The sequence below is a fragment of the Stigmatopora nigra genome, chromosome 3 (genome assembly GCF_051989575.1).
Source record: "Stigmatopora nigra isolate UIUO_SnigA chromosome 3, RoL_Snig_1.1, whole genome shotgun sequence".
Lineage (NCBI taxonomy): Eukaryota > Metazoa > Chordata > Actinopteri > Syngnathiformes > Syngnathidae > Stigmatopora > Stigmatopora nigra.
Window position 1 is genome coordinate 13954740 of NC_135510.1, and position 23424 is coordinate 13978163.

Genomic DNA, 23424 nt, shown 5'->3' on the forward strand with positions numbered 1-23424 from the left:
TTTATGAGTTGCTGATATTGTAGTGATGCATTTGTCTGACTTATGCATAGTCAGCATGGAGTCAAATCTCACTTAGTGATACTGTGACCGGATTCTCGGTCTGTGTGTGCCTTTTGTCTGCTTCCCAGTATTTATTTTACATTTTTTTGTTATGTTTTTGCCCAATTAGATTTCAGCTTCTCTCATCGTCATATCCATCGTCAATCATCCATCATTGTGCTAATCCATGACACTCTATAAACCATTAAACATGAGCTTTCCGTTTGCCCGATCAGATTAAAGATCGTCTCAAACAGGCCAGATCAAAGGCTTACAGTGGCATCATTTAAGTTAGATTTGAGAACCAAAGGCTGATGTAGAGTAAAGTAGAGTACTTTTATTGTCATTATGTCATGAAACCTTTAAACATTTGAACAGCCTCCTATGGGGAAGGGAAAAAAAATCAGATATTCGTAGGCTATCCTACCCATCCGCTAAGACTGCTGTTAGCAGAGGGTTAATTCGTCAATTTGAGAGCAGCACATGCTTTATAAGCACAACAGTCAGCTTCCAAGCAGGAAACAAGAAAGGATAGTACATTTTATGATCTACTGTATAAATAATCAACATCTCTGGTGAGCACGATGTATTTTATTCATATTTTTTTATATATTTAAATATTAATAGAGCACTGTTCCAAATGAGATGTCAAGAGGTTATCTTGCATTGTTGCATGTTATTTTGTGAATCAGCAACAAGATAGGAGTGAACTGGTCAGTCAAGACCTCACTAAATGCCAAGGCTCCAATTGTACTGACCTCGACTGTCAAATAGCAACAGTCACGGTTCATCTGGTACTGATGCTTTCTCACGCCCTAATCCATTTGATAGCAGTATGAGGCACAAGAGACTTTGGTAGTTCACAAACCCCCCTGCTTCGATATGAGACTGAACAAGGTTTTGTTCAGTAGGTACTAGATGCCATCAATATATATTGAGGAACTGTAAATGTGAGTAAGGTTGGGATTTTCCAGTGGATGAGAAGGGAAAAATCCTTTCCATAATACACAAGAGACAGCAGTTTGATTTCTTTCCCACTCACGATCCCTAGATCCGACACATACACTGCAAGTTGGGGGAAACTGTAAAACCTGGCCAGTCTCGACATCAAGACTGGCCCTTTTTTATGGTGCAATGTATGCACGGAGGAATTAAGCACTATATACTTGAAAAGTTACAATCCTATATGAATGCGTTTTTGTGACTATATGAACAAAGTGCAAAAAATGAATTATGCTAAAATGGAACTTTGCATATTTTTTGTATATATTAAATACATTTAATTTTATGTTTTTTAACCTTTTAAACCTGTTAAGTGGTCACACCAGATGGACAGTTTTGTGTTTTATAATAACTGTTATCTCCCTTTGGTATATTGTAGTAAGTCTATTATCTTCTCTAAATGAAGTATGTTCATTAAACCTGACTGGTGTTGTCTATTGGACTTCAAATCATTATTTTAAAAAGTACTACTTTGAAATGAATATTTGTGCTTTGCTAATTTCTTTTGAAGTAACTTAACATATTTGGGGTTAAATTGACACTATGTGTTAAACCAAATTGTTTACGTATACATATTTTTCATTAATTGTCCCGGAAATCGGACCACAGACTGTGATTTGAAATATGAATTTAATTGTTTGTTTCTGTTCAGTTTTTTTTAAGTGAAACTTTCACACCCCTGCTAAGATCCCTAGTCCGTCTTTCCCTAAATAGGTTTACAATGGAGACAATGCTTCTCATTTAAATGCCAAAGTGCTTCCGTACTTTGGCGTCAATGCAAAATCTGTCAATATCTAAAGAATTCAAATGAGGGCCTAATTAAAGAGCCCCACCTGAATACCCAATCATTTTTTGTAATTATGTAGATAAGAAAACATCTTAAGCATCATCCTGTGTATATATAACAGATGCAAATATGAAATCTTAATTCTCCATGAGTCAATTGACATCTTGTTTTGCAGTTTCTTTTCTCGTAGCAATACGAGTTAAGTTCCATTGATGGATGCATTTAAAGCACTTTAACTGGAAGAAATAATTTGTCCAGAATTATGAAGCGATGTGACAGAGTCTTGAAGTAATTTAGAATTGTAGTAATGTGTGCGGTGTCTAATAATTGCTGGTCAGAGAAAGATTGCAGACATTAGCATGCCTCAGTAAATAGGAGAGCAAAGGGGCAATGATTGAGCAATGGATTTCCCAAGCTATTGCGGCATTTGTAAATTGTTGCTCTGTGCATTACAGTGCTTTCAAAGCAACAACTTTAAAGAATGTGTTGCTTCTTCTTTCTTAGTCCTCAGTTCACTGCTGTGTCTATCCATGAAATGCACGCAAAATACTGCACAAACACATTGTGCATAGCAGGATTAGATTAGTCAGATTAGATTAGATCAAGATGCCGTGGCAATTGGCTTCACTACTACAGACTCTGCTTGAATTATAAAAACTCCCAAATCAGGCAATTTACTGGTTCTTGCTGCACATATGAGCTTCTTCTTCACGGCCCACATCCTTTTTCAGAAATGCAAAATTCATGAGGACATTTGTGTTTGGGCTGTATGTTTTATCTTGTCAAAGACAAGACAAAGCTGCCTTAAAGGCCTCTGAGGTCTCATTTGTGTGGCCTTGTAATGTTCGCCCAAGGCGCCAGCGCAATAACGGTACAATAAGAATGGTTATGCATTGAGACAGAGTTTGATCAGCAACAGTCCTAGTTGAAAACTAGAAGCTGTGACAAAACAAGACCGACAGGCTGTCTCTATGTGAATATAACCTTTTCATCTTTAGATAGATTAAATAGATTGTTTGAATGTTTCATGTACAAATCCCTACAGAGGCAGTTTGTCTATCTTGCATCTCTGTGTTGCTATTGTATAGAAAATACTTCCCCCCACGACCATTTAGTCAGATCAGGCCAGTCAAAGAACATACCTATGACAAAACAAGACTATGCTGTTTAATGTTGTGCTAGACGAAATTAAAATCTTGGTCAAAGACACGTTAACATGTAATCAGATTACCAGAGGTCCATTATATGTTTGCCATAGAAAGAAGACTGTAAGCCACGAACACATTTTTTTAAACCAGACAAACTGTGTCTGAGAAACTGGCGTGTTGGTTTGAAGCAGAAAGTTTTATTTGTGATGTTTTTATCTTTGGAAAAAAATGATTTGCTAAGATTGAACGTAGCTCGCCCAATGTTTGCACATCAGACTTGGAAGTCATATTTGCTTGAGATCATAGGGTTTAAACTTCAGGGTTAAGTGCAACACAAGAACCGTGTATTGAGAGTCAAGTGTGCAGCAAAGTATGAGCTTCCAAAAGAAAGATTTTCAAGAGCAGCACAATCATAAAACCTGTTGAGTTTTAATGTCTTTTGTTATCCAAATTAAGTGTTATGAAACACTACTGATTTAAAGGTGATGTTGAACTCACAAAGATCACTGTATTTTCAGACTATAAATCGTACATTTTTGGCTATGACTGTGACTGATACTCAAGTGGGATTTATATATGTATTTTTTTTCCTCTCTGAACCCCGACAGCCTATTATTTTTTTATAGTTATTTGAAAAACTGGCCTATTGAATCTGTTGTTCTCCATGTTTCTATTTTTCCTTTGACGTGACTTATACCCTACTACGAGAAATTGTCTTTCAATAATTATTGTTTGGCTGGTGCGACTTATACTTACTTGTGCCTTATAGTCCCAAAAAATACGGGACATGTATTACTTTTTTAATAAAGTATGAGTTCTTCGGAAAATTATTATTATATTATTTCAAGTCTGACAAATCAAGCCTTGGTCTTAACAACCGAGTAGAACTTTGGAGGCAGATGAAAAATGAATGACTCATGGTCTCAACACACAGGAGGCCATGTCGCTCGCATTGCAATTAATTTTCAAAGGAACTGGTGAGAAGAGGCGAGGATTGCCTCCCATGCACCCACCCTGCAAACCAATATAAGACATCAGGAAATGTATTCTGTCACTTGGCACTATGACCAACCCGCAACAGTTGAACAAAAAACATCACCTGCAAGAATACTGTCTAGCCCGGATACCATGTCCACACAACAGAATTTTTTGCGGTATATGAGCAGATTCTTTATGATAAAATGGCAAGATTACATCATAAAAAAACAACAGCATGGAGACTTGATGCTGTTCTAGTGAATGTCGCAGGTGATTTTTCCTTTCATTTTTCAATAGCTTGAGCAATTTCCAAAATGTGTTTACTAATGTAAAAAAACAACTGGATTGACACAAAGTTAGAGCAGGGTGCATCATTGGCAGTTGCATTCGTGCCCAATATTGCACGTATGAACTGGATGGAAGAGTACGAGTAATAAATTAAGAACATGGAAGATTACAAAGTAGGAAAAGAGCTCAGTTTAAATTCAGTTCATTTGTGAACAAGTCCGCTTGTAATTTATAGTACGCAAGACCATCAGCATCCACCACCCCTAAACAGACGAATATATTGATGGGGCTTATCCAAAAATAGTTACTGCCGGAATTCCGGCACTACGGTGGCACACATTTACCCTTGCAGCGTTTTCTCATTCCCGCACAGTTGACAGTGATCTAAAGCAACTGGGGGTTCAGTATCTTGTTACAATATTGACTGCCTGTAGAAACCAAGAAATCATATTTACAGATGAATCCAGGATCAGCAAGCATTTAGAAGAGAAAATAGCTTTATCACTTAAATGAAATTGTAACATTTCAAAAACCTGCTAAAGATAGGTTTTCAAGCTGTGCAGTAGTATTTTTTTTCTTTGCCTTCCACCACCTGCTATTTCCCCACCTGTTCCTACAACCTACGCTCACCCCCACCCTGTTCTACCACCCTTTCTGGCTCTGCACCACACTACCTGCATTCAGCACAGGTCCCAAGGCACACAGGCATCCACTGTTCTGTGCAACTACCTTGTTTGGAGTCGCCACTGCACCACTATGCAGTTGTTTGGTTAATACCGCTGCAACTAGGTCTCTATTACGGTACATGAAGGAAGGCGGTTACGAAGCCACTACTCACAATCTCTCATGTTCTTTCATTCTCCCCCGTCTGTGTCTCGTTATTCCAAATCCCCCTATTGGTGGATAGTGTTCGTTCCTCTTTTCCCTATCACTCCATGCCCAGTCTTTTCTCCAAGCCATCTGGATGTGTCATTTTACTTTTGTTTGGCTTCATTTACATATACCCCACACAAGGCTTTCTCGCTTTGTGTACTGTATTCTACTGGGTAAAAATCCTCCCACAATTATAATTTCTTACTGTTTTTTGGGCCGTGTTTTGATGTTTTTTTGCACATCTCTTTATAGGGAAATATTGCAGAATAGTGTCAGCTTTTAATATACTTGTTAGAATGTGGCATTTTTTTGTACTTAACATTACTTTTTTTTCATATTCATATTCGGTCTGCTTAAAACTTCAAGGTGTGCTTGTGTAATTGTTGATTCTGAACCTGAGAAAAGATTATCATAATAATCCAATCTCATCAACTTGGTTTTATCTTTTGCTGATCATAGATGAAGGGAGCCCTCCAGGGCTACAATATTATGCGTGTGCACGTAATTGTGTGTATGTTTTGGTAAGGGAATATGCACAAGCGTGCTTTTTTTCATTTGGATTACAAAGACGAGCATACGTAAATTTGGTTTCATCATAAGCAAAAACTGAACTGTCGCTTTCTGCCTGCAACTGTGACTGAACCTTTTCACATTTCCACATAAATCACTGTTGCTGTTTATTTACCCTGTTGCCTATTTTCAGTCATGGTAGATAAGAAACTATAAGGGCAAAAGAAAATTAGAATTACTATTGTTTCCGGATATTTGGCTGAGAAAAGAATGGTCGAATTTTGTCGTTATCTAAACTCTAAGCTACCAACATGGAGAGAAAAAAAAAAACATTGTAAACTGCAGTACCATACAGTAAAACCTGAGAGAATTTTATAAATAAAAATTCATACCCACTAGAGAAGTCAATCAGTAAAGAAGCCCAGCCTTTTTTCTTTCTGACAAGTAAACTCTCCTATTTTCTCACGGATCAGGAGCCGCATGAGAACTAAAGACAAAAGCAGGGAAGGGGCGCGCAATGACGAACAAGGACAGAGATGTGGAATGCAACATGGTGGCATAAGAAACAAGTCCCAAGCATTTATCTTTCCTTATCTCTCAAGAAATGTGCGACTTTTCACATTTCAAGTAGGAGCATAAGATTGAAAAGGCTGTACGTACGGGTTTCAGTGAATGGTGTCATAGTTACTTATCATGATCACAAAGCTCTTGAAACATCATGCAGATAACCCACGTGCACATTGTTTGGGTTTCTGTGCTACAAGCTGTACTGTGTTACGTCCAGCAATAGAGGGCAGCTTCTTGGACTCGTCCTCGACCAAGCCCTGTCAGCAACACCCAGAAAACAAAGACAGCTATGCCCTGGACTGCTTCCTTGAGAACAGCTCGGTGCTCCTGTAACTCAGCAGCTCTTCCAAGCAAAGATTGGTCAAGCCGTTGAGGTACAACCTTTGAGTCGGATGGGACAGTGCAGCTCCAGTGGCAACTCAGGTCTGGCTATGCACTCACAGTGCATGAGTGAATGCATGTGTGCATAGGTGCAGCAGTTTTCACAGTTTGGGCGGGTTCCCGGTGAGCTTTGTGGGTTATATTTACGGGCTATGAGGTCAAAAACTACCTTTCTGATCTGGTAACACTGAGATGCAATATATCTCTTCGTTTTGGTCTCCATACTTGAGCGTCAACAGTGTCTCATCTATGTGTAGTTTAAAATGATTAAATTTATTTCTCAGGTGGACCAGCACCAACTGGCTTGCAGAGTGGTTGGATCTGCAGACTGGTGATTGGGGAACACTTCATGTCAGTACTCTTATAGTAAGAAAAATAACTTCACTTTTTAGATGAGCCTTTTTTAAGGGTTTGTGGATATCATTTATGGGACCATTATATTAAATCTCCCAAATCTACTATGCATAGAGCAGTTTGTGTTTAGTTTTGTTAAACACGTGGCTTTACATAAAACTCTGCTGTGGCTTAAAACATGCCCTGAACTTAATTAGGTTAACCATCAGAAATCTCTTAGTAGATAGTGAAGGGCTTCAACTTGAAAATGATGGCAACTTGAAAATTAAAAAGTGACACTATGAGAAAATAAGACGACCACACAGGGGATTACCGCACATTCACTGATGTTGAAAGTGGATGTCAACTGTAAAGCATTTAAGAATCTAGACAGTCCCATATTCCCACAGCAAGTTTCAGTGTCAGAGCTGTGGTTATCTTGTAGATCAAATTGATCATTTCTTTGGTATAAATACCTGGAGACCTACCACTGCTCCTTCATTCCACTGTGAAAATCCTTGAAATGTCTTTGTTATAAAGCTTTTCTTTTTTTTGTTTCATGACAGAAACTCGAGCCTTGTGGCAAAAGAGAATTGCATACTGGACCGATCATATATCTGTTTATCGACAAGGGGGGATTCCTCTCGCCTTTTGCATTCACAAATGTATATTTTTCTGTGCAATGCCAAAGGGGAAGCCATCCGAGAGGGGCTCGGAGTAGAGCCATTGCCTCTCCATCGGTAAGAACCAGATGAGTTGGCTCAGGCATCTGATTAGGATGCCTAACGGATGTCTCTCTAATGAGGTGTTCCAGGCACATCCCACCTGGAGGAGGTCATGGGGCCGATCCAAGACATTCTGGGGACACTATGCCTCCTGGCTGGCCTGGGAACGCCTTGGGATCCTCCTGGAAGGCCTGGATATAGTGGTTGAGGAGAAGAAAGTCTGGGCTTCCTGAAGGTGCTGGCCCTGTGACCTGACCCAGTATAAGCGGAAGAAGACAAAACTGATGCTCATTTCTAATTATTGTAAAGTAGAATATATTTCTGCGATAGTATACGCAAGATCAAAAAAGACATTAGGTGGAGGAAGTATTGAAAAAGAGCAAGGCTTTCTTTACCGTATGTGTATAAGTTTATGCATTTTTCATGTTTTAAAATGTTTAAATTAGGCTTTTAATTGCCGGTCGAAACATTCTTGTGTGATCTTTAATCTTTCACTATGAGGCACAAGAATGACTGCAAATTACACCGAACCAAAACTGTGAAATTAACTAGACTGATAACATTCCCCTCATGAAATATTTATATTTTTATGTTTTTAGAGTATTTCGCTCTAAAAAAAAAACTATTATGAATGTTGGGAAGAACTAAAACATTCATTTAGTGTGTTTAGTAGTTGCATTCATAAAGGGAACTATTAAAAATTATAAATATTTGGTGATGCATAATTATTCACTTTAGTAAAGAAGGTGGAGTCACAGGTCATGGCTGTGATCTTTTTTAAGCACTTCAAACCTCATATTGCCATGAAATAAATATATCCACAACTTAAATACTGAGGTATTTCCACGATGTTGTATTTATATAATTAAAAAAAAAAATTTAGAGGTGGACAAGAAGTTCCAATTATATTGCAACTAATTTAGTAAAGATCACATGGGTCTGTTCCCTTGTTAATTACAATAGATCTTGATAAAATACCAATTCACGAAAACACACTTCCGTGCGTTTTTAATCAAATGAGCATGATTTGGAATACATATTTCAAAATGGGAAAGGAAGACGAAGTATGATCACAGGGAGAACTGGCAAACTCCATACTTATTCATTTTTAATCTCACATTGGATGCATTCCAGCAGGGATTGCACTGTGCCTTAAACTGAAACGCCTGCCATGAAAGCACTCTGTCAATTAGGTGTGTCAAGAAGTGTTTTTTTTTTTTTACTTGGTCTGGTGATGGGCCTTATTAGTTCCATATGGTCTCCACCTGTAATGAGACAGGCTGCCAGGAGCTTCATTCTTGGAATTATGCATGTATCTGAAAACATCCCAGCTGTCTTTTGGATTTTATACATGTCTAAAGACTAAATATAGGGGTAACGTTCATGTGGATTTTACCACCATCTGATTCAGTGGCTGGATTTCCATTCAAAGGATCTTCCAGAAGTGGGCTGCGGTTCATGGTCTACGGCATGTGAATCAATGAGCCATTCATGGTGGCCAAATTAAGAGGGATGTCTGGACTGAAGTGCTGATTTCCGCCCCAGTATGCTGTTTTTCCACTGCGCTACACATCATTTTGACACATCTACCCTTCAAGTATCTTAAATTAATATTTTAACATTTTCACAATTCCGGTCTGTCAGCGTACATTACTAGATGACCATTAATATTAATCACACTATGCAAGTATGATAAGAGTCATTTGTAAAGAGAGGCCCTACATCAGTGAGCTCTTTGACCTTACATTGAATAAGCTTATTTCTGTTCTATTTATAACTGATGTGAAAACCAATGGGAGCTGAGCCCTACACACAAAAATCATTCTACAAAGTTATTAATATTATAACAGACATTTTAGGTCCTTTCAAGTTGGTCACCAAGAAGTCAAGAAAAACAAGTGTCCCTTTCCAGGTTAAATGGATCGGATCCCAACTAGTACTTATGTGTACTTATACTACGAGTATTTGTAATTGTACTACAAGTAGTATGTAGACCTGAACTATAAATACCCATACTAAGTTACATGAGGAATCATCTGCACAACATTTCATTCTAAACACAAAGGTTAGATGGCTAAGCAGAAAAAAGACACTCAGGTTTCATACTTCCTTGATTGGTGACCAAGTTACTAAAGCTGCTTTCACACATACCAGAATATGACCAAGTAACGTCACTCGGAATCTACCCGGCTCGGAGCTTTCATACCTAGTGAAAGGTAACAAAGAGTACTCTACAGGCTCGGTCGGGATTTTAGTTTCATATGCAGTGTGCGACTCAGTCATGACGACATGCTTACGTACTTTCTTTTATAGATTCTGTTAATGTATTAAACCAGTCAGATCGCTTCATTAATGAACTTAAAGTCCTCAATCACATTCATTTGAAAAAAATAATAATACAAAGAAAATATGTCTCAAACATTCGTACTGGCATTGCTCAGCAAGAAAATACTGCACAGTGCCATTCAAAGATAACAGTCTGCTCCTAAACCAGGTAAATCCCAGCACATTACCGGACTTCTTTACATGTCTGAAAGGGGCTTGAGTGGCTTTAGATTTCATGGGAGTGAAAATATGAGCCAAGGTTTTAGTAGTTGTAAGATGAAGAGGAAAACATTGTGCATTGAATGAAACTAACAACTGCTAAAAACACATTTTAAATGCACATAGGTTCTAATGTACAGATAATACAGATCATATGGTAAGCCTTTTTGTTGTTTTGCTGCGCTACACCTATCAGCCCTAAGTAATCAAATCAATAATGTTAGCATTAATTGGTATATACAATAGAATAGAAATAACTATTATAAAATCTTAATACAAGAGAGAAGTAGAAATGATATTCTGAGGGCCTCAGATGGATCAAGTTACCAAATGACATACCATATTTTGTCTGTACAACCCGTTCCCTTAAAATTACCGTAAAATTGTTTAATTTCATGATTTTTCTCGTATAAGACACCCCTTTATTCACAATGTTCACCTCCTTATTCACGGCTTTAATAAGGGGTACAAATGTGTAACTTTGAAGGGAAAATCTTGTCTTGCAGTAAAGTAAAAGCATAAGTCATACTCTTGATTCAGTCATATTTTTTTTCTGTTACAAATATGGTGTATATGTGAGAAAATACGGTAATGGTAAGCAGGTCCAATCTAAGGTCAAATATTTTAGTTTGTTGAGCTTGAAGTCCTGTGTATTTTTGTCGTATTTTTGCTACTGGTCCCAACTGTAGTTGCCTTAGTGGTGACAGTATTTATTCTCTTGGAAAAGTACCAATAAACTGTCAGGCACAAAGATATGGGGATGCAGATTCAGTTGATGTTCATTTTAATAGACCAAATAACCAAATAAATAAACTGTTTAGTCAGCACAACATTTTATTCATTGCTCTAAGGCCTTTGAGAATGATTTGGAATGATGATGTAACCTTTATCATTTGCACTGATTGTGTGTGTGCGGGGTGGATTTTGAGATTTCAGACAACAATAGTGAATAGTTTGGATGTTTTTTTTTTTTTTTTTACATTTCATTCATTCTTGTTACTGTCAAAATAGAAGAAATTCCAGAATTATTTTTACTGAACTGGCTTCCTTAGCCTTACGCACATTGTAAAAAATTGGACTTGTAAAAAAAAAACGTATAAGAAGAAGTAGCTGCTAAAGGAAGGCAGATATTCAATATGACTTAACATTTATGAGACCACCATGCCTTAATGTATGACAAAGACAAGGTGTGTTACAAAATTAATATATCACTAGAATATTCAAAAAAGAATTTCAAACTGCTACCAGGCTTCATTAATGAAACAAATGCCACTGAGAGACATAATGTTGCCAATAAGCACAGCTAACCTATTTCAAGGTGTTGTGTTGTTGAAGCTGGTGCGTAACAGTAACTCAAACATTGTGGTGTGGTGCAATGACATGTCCAACAGTGACGAAATGTGGGCTGTTTGTGCATTCGTCTATCGTTCTTTCAAGGAAAAAAACCCTACTGTTTGCTTTCTGGTATGCTCTTATATCATATTCACAATGGTATTGTTTGTGTCCCTGAAACATTCCATATTGCCAGGCAAACCTCTTGAACTGAGCCAAAGCAATATGAAAAGAAATTAAGTGCGTCTTGTGGGTGATGTGACCTTTGCGGAACTAAACTGTATTTGACCAAGACGTCTGGTTGAACAATCATAATTGACGCTATGGCCTTGTGGCGGGCAAGGTAGACATTGCCAAGTGAACTGGAGGGGGAGAATTGGGGGTAGGTCAATATTGTAAATTTATTTTTGTTTGTTTCCATTCATTCATTTTCTGAACCACTTATCCTCACAAGGGTCGCGTGTGTGCTAGAGCCTATCCCAGCCAACTATGAGCAGCAGGCAAGGGAGGCCCAGAATTGGTTGTCAACCAATCGCAGGACACAAGGAGACAAACATTAATTCAACCTCACATTCATACCTAGGGACAATTTAGAGTTCAACTAGTCTCCCATGCATGTTTTTGGAATGTGTTTGGGGTTGGAGCATCCGGGAAAATGTAATAAGAAACATCTTTTTAGATATTTTGCCAGGTTACCCTTTAAGTTGAATGCTTTCAATACTATTATATGGATGGATGCATAAAGTAGCTAAATTTGCAAACACCCAAAAAGCTTACGTCACACTATAACTTGTTTGAGTACTACACTTCCATCAAGAGTTCCAGTCCATTTTGTCCATGGTTCCAAGCCAGTAAATACATGCATTGCTTGCAAGAATCATTTGCAATGCTCTAACAGAGCAATGTCTAATGAATACAAATGTTGTGTTTTAACTAAACTTTGGTGTTCAAAGTTGATCCCTGACTTTTATTGAAGCAATAATAATGACTGCCAGGTCAAAATCTTTCCCTGTGTGGAGGATAGATGATAAGATTATCATTACCATTCCTGAAGGAACCCAGTGTGTCAAGGAGAGATTCATTTTATCCTTTTGGAAATGATATTCAACACAGAGCGCTTAGGAGACTTGTCTTATTTATATTTTATAGCAGTGTAAGAATCTTTGCTCTGAAAAGCCGTAGTACCAGTCTTTACACAGATGACTCTACTATCTGATGTTGGGCTGACTCAGTACTATATGCTGTTGTGAACCAAAAATTTAAATTTTCACGCTCCTGGAAGAACCACTTTTCAACCAGAATTTCGTCAATAAGGCAAGGAAGAAAAACAAGTTTACAATGAATAGAAGTTGATTTCCGGGAGTAGATTATAGGTATTTCTTTTGTGTTGAGGGATGTTTTACACCATGGGAAACAATAATCATCTTTTGAACATCAAAAACCAACAGAAGCAGTGTCTCTTTCGCTTCACTCTAGTGCAGGCAGCGTGGGATCAATTCCTACTCGTTGGCGGTGTGATTGTGAGTTTGAATTTTTGTCTCTCTTATGTTTTCCCTACGACTGAATGCCAACCAGTCTGGAGTATACCCGACCTTTCCCCTGAATTCAGCTGGGATGGGCTCCCGCAGCTTGGGAGCCTGACAAGGATAAGCGATGTTGGAACTGAATGCATGAATGAACATCCATAGATTCTGATGTCATTGGAAAATCAATTGCTACCAGGGCATCCCTCTCTTGGTCTAAGACTCAATCTGAAAACAGTTTAATATCTTTTTGTCTTTAGTATTTTTTTTGAAATATTAAATTCAGTATAGAATTTTAAGAGAGAAAATGCCATGCTTTTAAAATACTTGAATGTAGGCTGATAGAGTGTAAGAAATATTGTAAGTATTGTTTTTGAAATATTAAATTCAGTATGGAAATTTTAAGAGAGAAAATGACAAGCTTTTGAAATACTTGAATGTAGGCTGATAAAGTGTAAGAAATATTGTAAGTCTTGACACTGGCAAAAGAGTCAGCACATCACTTAGTTTTATTGTTTTCTTTGTTGGGTAAAAGCTCATTCACTCATTTTAAGCAAGGCCCCGGGTACACTACAATTTACAATGACCATTTATTTTATTTTTTTGCCGAATTTATACACAAACAATTCTACTGTGAAATTTTAATTAGAGGGAACTCAGTGACTTTTCTTCACTGCCAAGAAAAGTATGACTCTGTGGCACCCTGGAGGTGTATTTGACCCTTTTCACTGTGAGAAACAGCTGTAAGAAAAGTCTGGCAAAAGGCTGATTTGGTGTGAGTAACTCAGGGCAATTCCTGTAAAGAGCTCATTTGAATTGAACCTACTCAAAAGTAGTCATGTCAAAATAGCATCATGCCATGCCGACTTTCTCCTCACCATCTACTTTAAGATCCCTTTCTGACCCCTAATGGAATCTAACATCACAGTCCCTTAACACGTCCTATACCTTCAATCTATCCAAGATCATCAATTTTCTCCATCTGATTTTATTGTCTGCTATGTACCTAAATTATTAAATATTCCCAATTGCATCTTATAAATTGTGTCCGTAATAGGTAATGGGTCTGTAAAATGTGTCAAGGTTGGTTAGCCTGTGAAGGTCTGTAAGTTGATTGAAACACTATCAACTGAAGTTAAACAACTTGAAAGCCAGTGACTCTTGTGAAGATAAGTGGTATGGAAAATGAATGGATGAATAAATAACTTGAAACTTAAGTGTATTCTCAATAGTGTCATTAGTAAAGGTTTGTTTTGTGCAAGTCAAGCAATTTTGTATACATTTTGAAATGTTTTAAATTTTCAATTTATACGATTTCACATAGGTCCATCTTACAGAATCCGTATTGATATGGTTCATCCAACTGTTAAACGTATAATTAGCTTTTTAAATATATGGTATTAATGCCCAAGCAGCCTCAGTCTTAAAGCCCTATTGTAATTACAACGTTTGTTGTTGTTGTTTTTCTAAAAATTATTTCATCACAGCTATAAAATGTTCAGTGTCTTGGGCTTCCAATGAAACTCAATTATCCAAAATTGGCTGAATTTCATGACGGAACAGTGAGACATAATAGAATCCAAACAGAACTGGAAGGCTGTGGGATTAAGATTTAGTGAGCATCTAGTCCAACAGCATGATTAATTAATAAATTGATTCAAATGGGTGTGTCTCAAGACTTTGGGCTTCGGCTATATTTCATCGTCCAGTGGTCAGCCTTAATGATCTATGTGAAAGCAGGGAAAACTTGAGGTGCATATATAAGTGGAAATGTGAGGCATTGTGGGAGTGTGAATCTGTTAATTTATTTTGCTCAAAACATCCATTTGGGCATCCTACTGTGGCCTATGAAGTTGATCTGTTTTGATTACTGATCGTGAAGAGAAATAGAAACAGGATAGCTGCTCTAATCGCAAAGTAATAATAATGACAGGATGAAAAAAAAACAGTGTGAAGACATCCCTTGTGTCCTGGCTCCATTTCAAGGATTCATCAAACGCTAGGAAAAGCATGGAATAGGTGGCTTTTGTTTTGTTTGTTTGTTGCATTCTCTATGCACAAACATGCCAATTCAGCAAATGAAAGCTGCACTCGATTAAATTGGCTTCTCATGTTGTACACGTCTTCATGTCTTGCTTAAAATCGATGGAATTTGTGGCAGTGAGGGCTGAACAAGGCAGGTCAGACATATCTTAGATCACAACTATTAGGGCAATTTTCTATTGATCTGGTAAAATTATTGGAAACGGATGCAATCCATTCACATCTCTGGCAATCTCTGAGTTTTCCGCTGGGCTCTGACCTACATTATGACGACAAGTCAACACAACTTCAGAGAACATTTCTTAAGGCTTTTCCTACAGCCTGTATTTATATCTCTTGCATATTTGTCCCGGAATCACACACTGTTGAAAGGGGTATCACAAACCTATTCAAAACGTGTTCCAAAAGCGAGAAAAAGCCCTTTCTCCAAGCAAAATAAAGAAAAGTGCTTTGGAATTTATTGTCAGTTGGGGCCATTTTCAATCCTCGTGGTGCTTTCCTGCGATGGGTACCGTCAATTTTTTTTAGGATCTCACTGTTGCAATTTTATGCAAATGTCTCACACTATGAGTGAAGATGCAATGTTTTCAACCTGTAATGCACTTGGCCAATGTTTGACTTTAATACTTCACAATCACACATAGTAAAAGTGCTATTCTTTTTCTTTTCAAGGATATGACGTACGCACACACCAATACAAAGCGGAGCCTTGAATGTCTCTGTTTCTATGGCAATTTTTTTGCATTGGCGAGGAACACATCCCAAAGTGTGCATCAACACCAAAATACCATTGTGTAGTTTCTTATTTGATTGATGTATTTTTATGCTAAATGTTGTTCCTGGAGTAACTTTTTGAGGAAATGATCCCAGAATATTTCTATTCCATCTTGCACAAGTCACATACAGAATTAGAATGTAAATTGATCAGAGTCACCCAAGATACATTTGTTTGCACTGTGTAAAAACACTCAGATAAAGACCAACTAGGTTGATTAAACCCAAGTACCAGATTCAAAGCAGCAGTGCTAACAAATAATCTCTTGTGGTGTAGTACTTGTCAGTATTTTGTTCTACTGCAACAAACTCAAGTAAAGTTGCAGATTGTGTGTGGGCGCAGAGAAGCTGTCAGCCTTCTGCTGACAACCAAATCATACACATGTTATAGTCTTATAGTCTTTTTGCCTTCAGCGTAGCATCTGACCAACAACATGAAAATATTCTAGTTTGACAGCATGTCTTGCCTCTAGCACTTGCCTTGAGAGTTGTTGACTTTATCACTGACGTTATGTGAGTGCAACTACCTTGAACGGATTGCACTTATGAGCTGTAGACTAATGCATGGTGATATGAAATAATGGAGCCTGACTTTAGTGAGGCTTTCTTTCTCCTCTGAGCTTCCCACTTGATGCTGTCATTTACTTTTGATCATTGTGTACCGTGCTAACTGCTTTCCACTTATGAGCCTTTGTAACTCCTGTAAAGACACCTGTTGTGATTTTAATTTGATTCCATACATTTAAATATTACATTTTAAGATAGTGGTAAGCACGTCCGCCTCGCAGCCATCGGGTTCAAACCCAGGTCGCGTCCACCTGTGTGGAGTTTTCATGCTCTACCTGGGCCTGCGTGGGTTTCCTCTGGGTACTCAGTTTTCCTCCCACATTCCAAAAACATGCATGGTAGGCTGATTGGACACTCTAAATTGCTCATAGGTATGGGTGTGAGCGTCCATGGTTTTCCGTATCCTTGTGCCCTACGATCGGCTGGCCACAATTCAGGGTGGCCCCGCCTCTTGCCCTGAGTCAGCTGGGATAGGTTCCACCACCCTGTGTGACCCCAATGAGGATAAAGTGGTTCAGAAAATGAGATGAGATGAGATTTAAAGCTTCAATGAACAATGAACAGTAATAAGGCAGCCGATAGAAACCGCACAGATTATGCCTGCAGGGAAAATGTCCATTCATTCATTCATTCATTTTCTGAGCCTTGATCCTCGGGATCAAACCACAGGGAGGTGCACACTGAATCGAATCGGTGGCCAGGCGATCGCAGGGAACGAGGAGACAGACAACCATTCACACTCATCCCTAGGAGCAATTTGGTCTCCAACCCGCCTACCATGCATGTTTTGGAATATGGGAGGAAACCGGAGTACCCAGAGAAAACCCACATACATCCGGGGGAAGATGCAAACTCCACACAAAAGGACTGACCTGGGCTCGAACCCAGGCCCCCAGAACTGTGAGCCCAACGCGCTGGAAAGATGAGGTTGTGGCACAGTTTGTGGATTGTATTAAGTCAATTACTTAAGATTCATGGCTGCATTTTTGGTCTCAACAGGTTGTCGCTTTTCATTTTCTAAGTAGTAATTTTGGAACATTCAAATTGTTTCTTTATCTAAATTGTATCTTGAACAAACGAACTACAGAGAAAAAAACAAAATAAACAGTGGAGCCAGGCAGCTGTCATATTACTTCAAAATGATTATTTCTTTTGCTAATGTTATTACATTTTATTGGAAAAATAACTTTTCAAACAAAATTACCTTCAAATCCAAATATGCTTGATTAATTATTTTGATGAATGTGTTTGTGAGTGCATGTATTTCTTCTTTTCTACTTTATACATCACACATTCACAACAGCTCATTTAGAATGCTGTGTCAGTGTCAAAAGTGTATTTGTCCTTTGCATTCCATTGTTCACTATCCCCATGATTTATGCATAACATTAGGAGTTCAGATCCTGTAATCTAAGACAGGTATTTATTGTACAGTTGTTTTTCGATTGCAATAGTCTTTAAAAGTCAAAGTACTCTTAGACGTTGGTAATCAACTAATGAAATCTACTAAGAAACAACACCTACATAATGAATACATTTTTGGATTTTAAATTTGTAAGGCACACCGAGCCCATATCCAATTATTTGAGCTGCACAAATTCACTACACGTTAAAATTTACAAAATCAGGAAAAAGTTGCTTGATTGTAGCGCTTTAACATAAGAGACTAAAACCTTATCATTCAATTAATATGCAACCACCTGTATAGGATATTCAGAGTTTCTGCATTGTACTGCAGTTTATAAAGTATACATTGTTTTACAACATTACTTATCTATACTTATAATTCCACGATGTACCTGTAGATGAAATAGGAACCTATTTCATCCAGAGGTACATCATGGAATTATAAGTATAGATTTGTTGCTGAAAAGTGTGCGTGTTTCTGTGAAACACTTTCAAATGAAGGACAGCAATCTGGCCATGCTCAACGAGGCAGTATGCTACGTTTAAACCACGCTAGAGATTCAGCGTATAACCTTGATATTTAAAAAGAACTGTCCGGATGTTTTATCTAACCAGATCAGCTTTTTCTCAGTAGATGCATTCAAGTAAAAAATTCAATGAGGACTTTAGAATCTATATATTTGAACCGTCTATCATCATTTTTAACATGGCAATCAATGACTGAACCCCAGTTTAATGAACCTTGGAACTAGCAATTCTAATCCCAATATTGAACTAACCTTGGTTTGGGTAAATCACATTACTTGCCAAAGTTTTCATTATCAACCTCAAGATAAGTTTTATATAGAATTACCTATCCAGGTCTTACCTGAGGTTGGTTACATTATGATTGGCTTTTCAAAAACTCAGTGTGGTCAAATGGTTAAATTCTTCTCACGACACTCACAACCACGCAAACACCAACCGCACACAAACACACTGACCCAAAATTGCACTCAGCTGTGCTAATAACACATTGTGACCTCACTTTCACTTAGTTTTATAGGAGTTAGAAGATATGGCAGTGAAGAGGTTGCTTAATGCCCCAGGGAAATTCCATCTTAGAAACTAGATTGCATTACAGGATTCAGCTCATTCCATTACTACTAAGAAGAACAGAACAATACAGCAAATCAAAAGTAGTGCCCACAAGCGGGAAATGTGGACCAGGGAAACTATGCGACAAGTTCGAAGAGTTCTTATGAAAGAGGCCTTATTAAGAAAAATAAAGAAATAAAATAAAAGTTTGCTGCACAGAAGAGCATCTTTAGTATAGTATATGTGATGCACACTGGGGTAATACGGCATGTTTAAATTTTGTGTGTGAATGCAATATATTCCAGGGTTATCAGTGTGCCGTTGACTGGCAGACGAAACACTACAGCTCCTTGGCAAACTGATAAGATCTTTGAGCTACTGCAGACAGACAGTTGCTTACATCTTCATGCTGAGGTGCACACTTGTAGAGGAAACCAAATCCAAGTAAGGATTTATTGCACAGTGATCACACTGTGATTAAGTGCATATAATACAGTTTCGAGTAAGTCAAAGCTTAATACAGCAAACAAGTCTGTGTACACCCACACTTTAGGCATCTTATAATGGGAGATGAAATGCTTAACTTGCCCACACAGTGAGATTTGCCCACCTCTAAAATCATGAACTTCACATTCTCCTTTGACATCATTACAACATAGCAAGCATACTAAAAAGATGAAAGCCAAAGCTGGCAAAAAGTCATGCACACTCTTAAAATGTATGTAAATAAACAAAATATATAGACTTACCCAAAAGAGGAGGTTGAAGAAGACCATCCCATAACGCAGGGCCATCATACAACCTTCCGCCATCCTGCAGCGCCGCAGTTCTAGGAGGAATATGAAGGAGAGGTCCAGGTAAAACACCACATACTTCTTGCCCTGACTGCAGCGACCCTTGGTGGTCTGCGGCCCCTTGGTGGTAGTGAAGCCAAACGCAAAAGGGGGCCGCTTGTACTCAAACTCTCCACTGAAGCGATGGAAGCCGGAGGAGAACGGCGGCGTATCAGGTTTGCTGTCCAGAGACGGACTGCGCCGGTATGGCGTCTCATCCGTGCTGGAGCGTCTCATATTGAAAGTTTTTAGCCGTAAATGGGTCAGTAATGTTCACAATCAGGAAGCCAAAGTCATTGATGGCTGATGTTACAAGTGGGTGGCAAGTTTTTTCGCCTATCCTCAGTTTACCTCAGATTTGATTTGGAACACGTTCAAATCCTGGATCAGATGATTAATTTATATCCCAAGAGTCGTAGCTTGATAAAAATTAATCTGTTCAAGATATTTCTCTGTCATTCACCTGAATCCTAAAGCCGATAATGTCACTGCATGCAGCCGGAGAGTTTACATAATCCCCCCCCCACAACACCTGTGTAATTCGTGTGTGTTTCGGACATAATCCAACCGCACACATCTGACCCTCCTTGTTTCCCCACCTCTAATCCCTCAAACGCAGGTGTCACGCCCTGGCAGATAAAACGGCTAGCAGGTGCATCGCGGATCCGTTTAATCAGGCAGCTGATTGGAGGGCTTTGACATCCTCCATCCTCTCAAGCCCAGTTGCTCCGAATGAGAATTTCCTACCGTGTCCCAAGAGAAGTTGCTGATCACCTTCCCTCGGTAACTTCTCAAACATGCGCTCAAACCGTGACTCACAGCTCAGCACTGAATGTGTAAAAGACTTAATTTCACTTACATGCAGTGAGAAGAAACAGATGCACGCGGGAGTGTGAATGGAACATTAACAAGCACAAAAGGATGGAGAAGATGCACATGAGGGAAGTAATCTTTCTGAATTGAATCCCCTAACCTACCCCCTTCTTCTTTTACCTCTGCCCTAACTTGCCAACTCTACCCAAAAAGTCTCTAGTGGCTCGTCCTCTTTCCTCGCTGCCCGCACAATCGAGTCGCCTTCTTTAACTCCCTCATATTGTCTTCCTTTTCTGTCGCGCAACGGTGCTTAATTCATGTCCAGACTCTCATTAGTAAGGCAAAGTGTCCCGTCTTCTGGTCCTTCCTTCTTGCGCTACAGGGCATCAGTCTCCTCCTCTTTAGGTGAGCATGGAGATGGAGAGATCCGGTGAGAAAAGCAATGGAAAGAGGGAGAGTTTCTTCACAGAAGCAAAAGAAAGACTGCAGTGTTTGAACGCTGGTCCAGTCTCTGAGGCTGAGGCTTCCTCCCTCTCTATTCACTAGCTCCCCCTCCCTAACTCTGATTTTTCTTGTTCTCTCTCACACACGCTCAGATGCTCAGCATGCGCAATCTCTCAATACCACGTCGCTTCGATAGCTGTCCCGAAAAGACGGCGAAGCAAAAGGCAGGCACAAACATTCATATTTTAGCCACTCCCAACTATCAAGCGCATCCAATGGCATTCTTGCAGCCCCCAACCTCTCTTGAATACATGCCAATCATACCTAACCATGTACTGTTGAAGGTAATATAAAGCCATTCTAAGTGTGCATCTAAAGCCTCTGAAGAGTGTGAAGATTACTCCTTATGCGCCAGTGCTTCATATTCTTCTGCTCTTTGCTTCTTGCCTAAAACTCATTGCACATGCAAAGGTTGCTGTGGAACACAAACCCAACCACGCAGTGCATGCTTGGCTTCCATCCTCGCTTCTCTCACTCTCCCCATGGATTCATCTCATGCAACGTCTGCAGAGGTGCACTGGACACAGATTTGCACCCTAAATCACGTGTTATTAGGTTCAAATCAATATAAAATGGCCATTCAGATTGTATTCACACAAAAATAAATGGATGTTCTCCACCACGTTGCTCGTTTCTTTAAAGGATTAGAGAGATGTTTCAAAGCTGCTAAATAAAGTAACTTCATGGCTTAATTAAATATGGGATGGATTTGTATTATGTCTCATGAGTAGATTGAATATGACTCGCAAGCATGACATTTGAACTTATGTTACTCCCTCATGAAATATTGCGGGGCCCGAGCACAGACAAACAACAGCAACTATAAAAGCTCATTAGCATTGAGTGGCCTTTGTCCTGCATGAGGAATGTTTATAGCATGGTCATCTTTTTTAATGGCAAACTAAAGTTCACAAGTGTCTTTGTACTGTGAGGCTGTAATGGAATGTTTTGTATTCAATTTACATTTTTATATATATACACATTGTAACGTAAGGCCTTTGCATATTTTTAAAAATCATGTTCAAATAAATAATTCAATCAATTAACAAAAACACCAAAATGTTTTGTCTGTTGTGGGATAACACACAGATAACAGCAACATTTGGCTTTTTAATGAATCAGTAATCAACTGATCTGGAGAAAGTGTTATTATGTTTAAAACATCATTATATATTTCAGATTGGAAAATTAACACTGAAAATAAAAGGAAAATATTTAGATGTCATAAATGAGAATCTTTCTTGGGGGGGGGGCACACCAAATAGTGCTAAAGTAATGAACAATGCCTCGTTTAGTTTAGCCTTCTACAAATGTATTCATATAGAAAAAAATTAAATTGTAATAAAGACGAGCACATGATAAAAGTATATGTGTCCCAATTTTATGGTGATGAAAATACTAATTCCAATAATCTGCACCCTTTTTGCAAAACATACAGAATGGGATGAACTAAACAGCAGGAAACTCATTAAAAGAGAAATTGGATCATCATTTCCTAACTATGTTGCCATTCATGTTTTTGCCAAAACAAACACACCTCCTCCACCCAAGTATTTGCTTTTATTTCCTTTTTCTGGTTGATCTCTCTCTATACCCACGCCCCATTTTTTCCAATTCCATCTTTTTCACTGTCTCTCCCACTCTTTCTCTCTTTCTCTCTCTCTCTCTCTCACTCACTCCCTCTATCTATCTCTATCTATCTCTCACCCCCATACCTATCACGCATACAAATTAGTGTGACAACTCACACAGCAGATGACATGCCTCATCATGTACAAACACATACCTACCATCACAACACATAGCATGATGGACCTTATCTGTGGTAATAACTATGACATTTCCTAGAGAAAGGCACCATTAAAGTACTACTTGTATATATACATTCATCGAAGCCACTGGTGAATGGACAACCATAATCAAACAGACAAATGAAGTGTTTCTCTGCTGTTAGGGTGCAGTCTAAAGTCGGTATCGAGTTTGTTTTCCTTTGCTTAAAGCTGGCATGTCCTGAGAATATATATTTTTTCAGCTCTTAGAGTGTTTTAAAACTGAACTATTTAAAGATAGAATTTGGGATGGTTAAAAAAGAATACACAATTTGAAGAGAATACAAAATTGGATTTTCTCAAAAGCCAACACAAATGAATCACTGTTGTTTGTAGGGTAGAATGTTGGAATGTAAGCAAACAAGATTACTGTTGTTCTTACACATCTGATAATACATTTGATTTGGTATCTTGTTGTTTTGTTCAGAAAGGTTACCATCAACATGTCCCAATATAGAAGCAAACTGCATTCTGGGATTTTCTGAGAATACCCTTTGGACAGGATTAGAAATGAGTCAATAAGATGGACAGTGAAGGTTAGATGAGG

At 38.5% G+C, this 23424-nt stretch overlaps 1 protein-coding gene and 1 long non-coding RNA gene across 4 annotated transcripts in view; one reads left to right on the forward strand and one right to left on the reverse strand.

The window, feature by feature from the left end:
- tspan4a (tetraspanin 4a) overlaps positions 1–23424 on the reverse strand; it is an 84624-nt gene that overhangs the window by 45692 nt on the left and 15508 nt on the right. The window contains exon 4 of one of the 2 annotated variants that reach the window (XM_077712997.1): positions 19648–19727. In XM_077712997.1, coding sequence (XP_077569123.1) covers positions 19648–19710 — 63 coding nt within the window. In that variant the 5' untranslated portion in view covers positions 19711–19727. Of the gene's footprint in view, positions 1–19647; positions 21207–23424 lie in introns of those variants that run through there. The other variant, XM_077712996.1, reaches the window with a different exon arrangement.
- LOC144194144 (uncharacterized) lies at positions 105–21930 on the forward strand. Of its 2 annotated transcripts, XR_013325843.1 has the most exons (4): positions 105–614; positions 6858–6939; positions 20351–20514; positions 20597–21930. It is a non-coding gene; the product is annotated as an uncharacterized LOC144194144 (long non-coding RNA). The 2 variants fall into 2 exon arrangements; XR_013325842.1 differs by lacking the exon at positions 6858–6939.